Raw genomic sequence first — 8,445 nt, forward strand, 5'->3', positions numbered from 1 at the left:
TAGAATTTTTTGAAAATTAAAAAATTTTTAATGAAAAACTGCCTTAGTCCGTATAGATATTTTAAAATGGCGTCGACAACTCAGAATTACTAAGCACTGTTGTCACATTTTATTGTACAGTGTTTCCAATTTTCCGTTTGTTTACATGTTAAATTCAATTTGTCAATTTAAATAAAAGTATTTTTATAAAAGTTATTAACTAATTAATAATTATTTTGAAAATAATAATGTAGCGAGAAAAATTAAAATATAAAACATATTATTTAGTGTTAACAACAATGACCTTGACTACTGTCATTTTTGTGTTTTAAAATTTTTATTTATAATTACTGAATTTATATTCTTCGACAATAATTGAAAAGAAATATTTTTCAAGTTATTTATATCTTAATTTAAAATTTTAAAATATATATTTTTCTTTTAAAAAAAAAAATCATACTAATAATAATAATAATAATAATGATGGAAGTAACAACTGATCAAGAAGCGCAGGCAGTTCTTCTTAACGGTATGGAAGCCACACAATATATTACAATTCAGCGTGGTGATAATGAATCAATAAATAAAGTACCATTAATAACACTTAATGGTGAATTAATATCAGAAGGAATGGTTGTTGATATGATAAATGCTGGAGTAGGTACTGAATTTAATTCCGCTGCTCAATATTATGAAGATGATCTTCTACCACACGAATTAACTGAGGTAATATTTTTATCTTTTTTTTTTTTATTTTGTTTAAAGTCGCATAAACTACTAAGGTCATGAGTGACTACGGTAGGGGGTAAACTTTTTGAGATTGGAACTCGTTTTATTTTTTGGGCTGAGCAGAATAATACACTTAAATATTGAAAATATTCATTGGTGTACGCCGGACTCGAACCCGGTCCAATGCTTTGGTAAGCAAGGGCCGGATCCGATAGAGCTACTGCGCGCCTCTATTTTAATCTTATATTTTATTTACGATAAAAAATTTTTTTATGAATTAAAAAAATTTTTTTTATGCTTTTATACAGGAGGACCGCAAATTAGCAGCCGCTTTAGTGGCAGTTCAACTTCAGCAGCAGCAAAAGCATCAGCAAATGCATAATCAAACGCAGCACGATGATCCGGCTTTACCAGATGTCAGTCAATTAGCAACATTATCACCTGTTAATGCTTATACCATCCAGACAATTGTTGAGCCTGAACCGTCATCTATTTATTCAGCAATCCAGTCGTTTAAGCGTGTAAATCATCACGTTAAACAGGAGTTTATAAATGTTAAAAGTGAATATGATATTGATATATCAGCTGACAGTAGCGAGGATGCTACAACGCCTATATCTGGACCTAAACGATCGTTGCCTCATAAAAAGCGGATTGCGAGAAAATTGAAACAACAGAACAAAACGAATTTAAAACGAAATTCTGGAAAAAATAATCAGGATGTTATTGTTTATAATAATGCTAATGAAGGTCTAACCCCGTCATTTAAATGTGAATTATGCAATAGTAAATTTAATACACAATTAAAATTTTTTGAACATCTTAAGGTAAGAAAAAAATTTATTTTTAGTAGATTTCATAAAAATTCTAACTATTACAACCGTCTTCATGGCGCAACTTTTTAAATTTTTTAAAATTTAGCCATTTTCTAACTCAGTTTGACAAACTGAGTCAGAAAATATAGTTCGTTTAAAAGTTTATATGAGTGATTCTCTGTAAGGACGTCTTAAATCTGTACAAAACTGTCCGACCAAATTATTTTTGATTTTATTGGAAAAAAAATTAACAAGGGCTACAAAACTATGAGCTTAATCATAATAAATAAACAGCCGATTTAATTTTTGTTTTTTCGATGTTTGTGTATCTTTTGCCATACAACATGACAGGGGGCTGCTTGCCAGGCAATTATTTTTTTTTTATCAAATTGAGAAAAATCAAGCAAACTATTTCAATGCATTCAACTTTTCAAGTCTCAATGAATGTTTACATTAATTAGAATAGTATTAAGACTTATGGATCCAATTTTATAAATAAAAATAGCTGCCAGGGGACTGAGTTTTGAAGTGGCCCAGACACATATTTCCAGCACAAACGGTGCTTTGACACTAAATAAAATGGCGATAAAGCGCTAACAGCCCTATAGTTATCAACTCAAGGACTAGTTAGATCCTTATAAACTTTACAAAAGGTAAAATAACACGCTGGATTTTTTTTTTTTGCTTTGAACTTCTGGCAAGGGACTGATCTTAAAATGCCTGGGACAAACTTTGGTTTAATGAATTTAATGAAACAAATTAATTTTCGGTACTTTTTATTGAAGAAGATTGTTAGTTAACTAATTAAGTTTATAAACATTATGGACAAAATTATATATTATGGACGAATAACTTAAACTTTAATCTTAAAGTTCCAATTTTGGGAATGGGACAGCTCAGGGGACTGTTATTTCGATGGTTTACGAATTTATAGCAAAGAAACCAAAATTTATTTCATTTTAGTTTTCAATGCTCCAAATAGAAATGTTTTTTTACTTTCGAAATAAATTTTTTTTAGTAACAAAATAACAATTTTTCTAATAAAAAAATGCCTGGGACTGCAAAAAACATCCTTACAGAGAATCACCCATGTATGTATATATTTATATACAATCGTGGTCATTAATTTAAGTATATTTTTAATATTACTGGAAAATAACAGTTTGTAAACTAGAACGTTTATTAACTCTAAATTTAAAAATTAGTTGATAATGTCATTTGTAAAATTAGTCGCAAATAAAAAATGATATTAATGAAATTAGCGAAATGAAAATTTCACCAAATATAAATTCAGTCATTTATAAAATAGCGAAAAACAAAAATCTGTGGCTACGTGAATTTAGCCAATTCTTACTGCAGAAACTTATAAAATTAGCCGATTGTAAACTTTATGAATTGTAAAATTAGCCGTTTATCGTAATTCTTGAACGAATCTTATATGAAGTTTAAAACGGCTAATTTTTTTTTTTATATGAGAAATCTACTTCGATTTCGGCTGCCAAATAACCTTTTTTCATTTAAATTGATGTTTTAAATATAAAGGTGACTGCCAAGGTTGGCGGATTTAAATAAGAAAACGTTGGCTTAATGATTTTTTTATATTTATAATCACACTATACATAGTTTGGATATTTTTTAAATAAATTTTACAAATAATAATGCTATCACATGATCAATTAAAAATGATTTAATGGATAAATGTGACGGAATAAATTTATAAAACCAACAAACTATTGAAAACTCCTCCAAAAACTTGACATAAAAAATTGACTACTAAAAAATATATAAAACCAAAAGCAACTAATTCTTATCAAGACCTTTCTGATGATACCAAATTAAACTATAAAAATTCCTTTAAAAATAATATGCTCGTCACAAAATTTTCCTTACTCTCTCAATTAATTATATCATAAATGACTATTGCTGAAAAAATATCAAAGCCAATTTACGATAAAGATATACCCGTTAAAAAATTGTTTTTAGTCTCTTAATTATATAAATTAATTTTTGACATGTAACCACATTGACGTGTACAAAACAAAATAAATAAATAAACAAAGTTTGTTTATCGCTAAATTCGAATTTATTTATAACTACTTCGAAAACTTATCATAATAAATTAACTATTTTAGAAAAGCATATGGAACATTGAAAAGGCACTAATTCAGGTCACGCCCTTTCCAATGATAATTTAATTTAAAAAAAACTCATTTTATTATATAAATACGCCGGAGGCAAAATTTCCCTTATTCTTTTAATTATATAGATTATTTTATTAATAATTTTGCAGTACTAAAATTTAACTAATTTTTTTTTACAGAATCATTATGAACCAGTAAAACAAGAATCAAGGATAGTACAAACAACCAATACTAGCAGTATAACAATTTCCGCACCAGAAACTGTTCAAAATTTAGCCAATACTGGTATCGAAGAATTTAGCGAGCCCGAAGACTTAATGGAGGGGATTAGAGGAGTTGGTAAGAAAATTAAAATTTGAAATAATAAAATTACACATTTTTAAATAATTACACTGAAAATGACTTGTTTCAATAGTCAATTCTTTTCAACACTTTTTAGTTGAAGAGACCGGAGCACGCATTGATGATGATTCAGAAATAAATCCACTTGCAGAAGTTAATCACAGCTCAGCTCTTTGGTCCATATCTTCGAATAATACTGACCCAATAGCTCATAATTTAAATGAATCATCGATAGTTGATGATCAAGACTCATCCGATAAATTTGATACTGAAACTAGTAGCCCTAAAAAAAAGAAGACTAGCAAAACGCGCAAAGCACAAAGTAAGTACAAGGTTTATAATTTTTTTTTTTTTTTTTAATGATCAGTTCTTTTAAAGTTTCGATATTTACAGATAGTGAAATGACATGCCCACAATGCGGTAGGACGTTTCACCATAAAAACAGTCTTGTTTATCATATGAGATCTCATAGCGGTGAACGTCCACATCAGTGTGAAATTTGTGGCAAAAGCTTTTTTGCTGCTAGTGCTTTAAAAGTTAGTAAAATTTCAATTTATAACACGTTATTAAAGCAAAAAAAGGAGTATAAAAATTTTTTTTTGCTTCAGTCATTGTAGGGATGTTTAAATTTACTGAAAAAATAAAAAATAAAATTTTTTTTAAATACGCCAATTTTACTTATAAAAAAAAATTCTTAAAGTGAGAAGGGTGTACATTTTTTTTTCTAACTTTTTAAGTCAGAAATTAAATTTCTACAGTTATAAAAATTAAAAATTTTCTGAAGTAAATTTGATGAAAACTCAAATTTTTGAAGTGTAACTGAATTCAATAATTTTTTTTAATTTTTCAATTTTTATAGCCAGAAATTCAAAACTTTCATTTCTAATGTTGAAAGTTAGAAAATAAAAAAAATTTTTTTCTTACTTTAATTAAAAAATTTTTTTTTCTTAAGGCAAAAAGGGTGTATCTCAAACAAAATTTTATTTTTCATTTTTTTCAGTAAATTTTTATTCGAGTAAACAAAAATTGGTAAATATTTACAAGTGGGGTCAACTATTTTAATTTTTATTTTTTGAACGAAATTTCTATTTGATTTTAGTGATATATTTTTTTTTTTTTTTTTTAAATACATAAAAAAATAAACAATTTGAAAAAAAAAATTGATTATCACAATTTTAACAAATTTTCAAATAAATTTATAAATTTTTTAGAAAATTGAGATATTAAAATTTTTTTTTAATTGTTCGTTTTTTTAAGTACTTTTAAAAAAAATACATCAAAAAAAGATAAAATAGAAACTTTATCCAAAAACATGAGAGCCAAAATTTTTTCCAACTTTTGAAGGTAAGAATACTATCGAAATCTTTATTTTTTTCTTTTACGAGATTTTTTTATCATAAATGCGTTGTAAAAACAAGCAGAATCAAAAAAAAAATTTGAAAATGTTAATTTTTTACCTAGTTATGGCCCAAAATGGATTTTACTCCACTTGTAAATAATTACCCTAAATTCAATAATTTTTAAAAATTTTCAATTTTTATGACCAGAATTTCAAAACTTTCATTTCCAATGCTAAAAGTTAGAAAATAACAAAAATTTTTTTCTACACTCTTTAGGGGCCATCCATAAATTACGTCACACGAATTTCAGGATTTTTTAACCCCATCCCCGTCCTTGTCACAGGTTGTCACGTTTTCAAAACCCCCTCCCCCTTGATATTACGTCACAAATTTTTCAATTTTATGCATATATTTAAAAATAATCAAAAAGAAAGTTATTATCATTTTTTACAAAAGCCAGCAAGCACTCGCCAATAATTCGAATCTACTCAGACTCTTATTATTCAGAACTCTTAACAGTTTTAATAGCTCACTTGCATTACATTGCCGCTTTAGAAGTTAGATGCTCTTGTGTGAGAGATAATCTCATAACAAAAGTGCGAATATAGATCGAATTTGTAAATATTTAAAGTTTTTTATTCACATATAAGTTTCGCATTTGAGTATTTCAAATTTTAACATGTGATGTCACAAAGCTTTTGGCCTCTCCTACCCCTCGTCACGTTCTGGTGATACTCTCTCCCTTTTTTAAAGTGTGACGTAATTTATGGATGACCCTTTAATTAATAAATTTTTTTTCTTAAAACAAAAAGGGCGTATCTCAAACAAAATTTTATTTTTCATTTTTTTCAGTAAATTTTTATTGGAGAAAAAAAAATTTTTGCTTTAGGAACGCAAAATATTTAGTTCTAATTTAATGAAATGACCAGTGAATTATTTTTATTTTTTCTATTATTAATAATATTGAAAATTGTGTAAATAGGTTCACAAACGCTTACATAGCGGAGATAAGCCATATAAATGTGAAGACTGTGGTCGTCATTTTCGGCAATGGGGAGATTTAAAGTACCATTCAATGAGCATTCATTCGGAACAACGGCAATTTCAATGCGAATATTGTGGGAAAGATTTTGCTCGTAAATACTCATTAATAGTTCATCGTCGAATCCATACAGGGGAAAAAAATTATCGCTGTGAATATTGTAATAAAACATTCCGGGCAAGTAGTTATCTTCAAAATCATCGTCGTATTCATACAGGAGAAAAACCCCACCCTTGTACTGTTTGTGGAAAACCTTTTCGCGTGCGAAGCGACATGAAACGACATATGCACACTCACACAAGAGGCCGATCAGAACGGCCAGCTAATCGTACCATTACAGGTAAAATAGTTAATGAAAAAGATAAAAATGGGGTTCAATCAAGATCATTAATTCAAGATCTTGTTCAAGAATTAAAACTTGAGTCACCGAATAGTATCGTTGAAATCGTCCCGCCAGATGATAATCCTGAAAGTATTTTGCCTCATGAAGGTGGATCTCAGAGTTTAGACTACAATGTTACTGATTCCACTGATGCTAACTCTGATCGTGATCCACTTGAAGCTGTTGACAGAACATCCGATACTTTGTAAGTATTTTTTATTTAATAATTAGACAATTAATATTTATTGATTTATATTTTTTTTTTCAGACAATATTTTTTTATGTAAACGAACGTGCAGCAAGTAATTCAAGTTATAAATGACTGTAAAAAAAAAATGAAATTAAAATTTACGCAATATAGTGTAAAATTATTTCATTAAAGTTAAAAATTTAAACATTTTGTACATACTTGTAAGGAAAATATGACTGAAGAATGTTTAATGTTTAAACTCTTTTCATAGAATGGCTTAATAAATATTATTATTATTATTATTATTATTGTTTTATAATAATCTGCTTCAATAAAAAAAAACTAAGGTAAGAATTTTTAAAAAGTGTACTTTAAATAAAAATAATTTATTTTTGCGTTAATTACAATGCAAATAGTAAAATGAAAAATAAACAACATTTTTATATTAAAAGAAATGGAGTGTCTTCAAAGGAAGACTGTTATTTTTTTTTTTTTTTTTTTTTTTTTTTTTTAAATAAATTTACTTCTTGTGTGATATAATATAAGATTCAAATTTCTTCTTTAAATCACATTAAAAGCGCTTTTTTAATTTCAATTTTATTTTCTTTTTGTTATTACGATTATGATTATGATTATAATTAATATTATTGTGTTTAATTAAAGAGGAGAAATAAAGATAGTTATTATTATAATCCGAGGTACCCGATCCAATTCTTGAAGTATGACTAATTTTTCATTATTATTCCTTCACCATAATATTTTATCGGTATGAGGTCTCATACCATCAGAGAAAATCTTAGATGAAAATACAACAATTAAAATTTATTTCGACAATTATTTTTTCCTTTACCGAAAAAGTTACTCTGAGTAAAAAATTATATGTTTACACTTTCTCAAACAAAAATTGTCGAAATAAATTTTAATTATTGTATTAATTTTCACCTAAGATTTTCTCTGATGGTATGAAACCTCATACCGATAAAATATTATGGTGAAGGAATAATAATTAATATTATTATTATTATTGATAAAAATAGATAGTTATTATTATTATTCTAAGCCGAATACTAGCGATCCGAATTCTTGAAGAATGACTAATTTTTGATTATTACTTCTTCACCATAATATTTTATCTGTATGAGGTCTCATACCATCAGAGAAAATTTAGGTGAAATTCACAATTAAAATTCGTTTTTCGACAATTATTGTTAGAGAAAGATGTAATTTTTACTCAGTGTAACTATATATATATATATTTGACTCGAAGATCGGTGTTTATTAATTGATAAAGATAGATAGTTATTATTATTATTCTATATATATTAAATACCGTAAATATTATTATTATTATTATTATTATTATTAATATTATTGTTTTATAGTCTGTTTTATTAAAAAAATTAAAGGTAAGAATTCTTAAAAAAAGTACTTTAAATAAAAATAATTTATTTTTGCATTAATTACAACGCAATTAGTAAAACGAAA

The 8,445-nt window shown here is 26.6% G+C and overlaps 1 protein-coding gene across 3 annotated transcripts; it reads left to right on the forward strand.

The window, feature by feature from the left end:
- The first annotated feature begins 371 nt into the window (after nt 1–371).
- On the forward strand, nt 372–7,262 carry LOC123270882 (zinc finger protein 211-like). 3 transcript variants are annotated; one of them, XM_044737031.1, is made up of 8 exons: nt 372–705; nt 1,017–1,535; nt 3,844–4,003; nt 4,080–4,328; nt 4,400–4,542; nt 6,329–6,728; nt 6,798–6,975; nt 7,039–7,262. In XM_044737031.1, the coding sequence occupies exons 1-8, from the start codon at nt 460–462 to the stop codon at nt 7,055–7,057; spliced, it is 1,914 nt and encodes a 637-aa protein (XP_044592966.1). In that variant the 5' UTR covers nt 372–459; the 3' UTR covers nt 7,058–7,262. The 3 variants fall into 3 exon arrangements, with proteins under 3 accessions (XP_044592966.1, XP_044592964.1, XP_044592965.1); XM_044737029.1 differs by having other exon boundaries at nt 6,329–6,975; XM_044737030.1 differs by having other exon boundaries at nt 375–705; nt 4,104–4,328; nt 6,329–6,975.
- Nucleotides 7,263–8,445: the final 1,183 nt, after the last annotated feature.

The sequence above is a fragment of the Cotesia glomerata genome, linkage group LG8, assembly GCF_020080835.1.
Source record: "Cotesia glomerata isolate CgM1 linkage group LG8, MPM_Cglom_v2.3, whole genome shotgun sequence".
Classification (NCBI taxonomy): domain Eukaryota; kingdom Metazoa; phylum Arthropoda; class Insecta; order Hymenoptera; family Braconidae; genus Cotesia; species Cotesia glomerata.

Bases quoted from the DNA above. Each gene is read 5' to 3' on its own strand.
- LOC123270882 (XM_044737029.1), top strand. From the start codon at position 460: ATGATGGAAGTAACAACTGATCAAGAAGCGCAGGCAGTTCTTCTTAAC. The intron at 1,536-3,843 runs GTAAGAAAAAAA...TTTTTTTTACAG, and splicing joins AATTTTTTGAACATCTTAAG to AATCATTATGAACCAGTAAA. The intron at 4,004-4,079 runs GTAAGAAAATTA...TTGTTTCAATAG, and splicing joins GGAGGGGATTAGAGGAGTTG to TCAATTCTTTTCAACACTTT.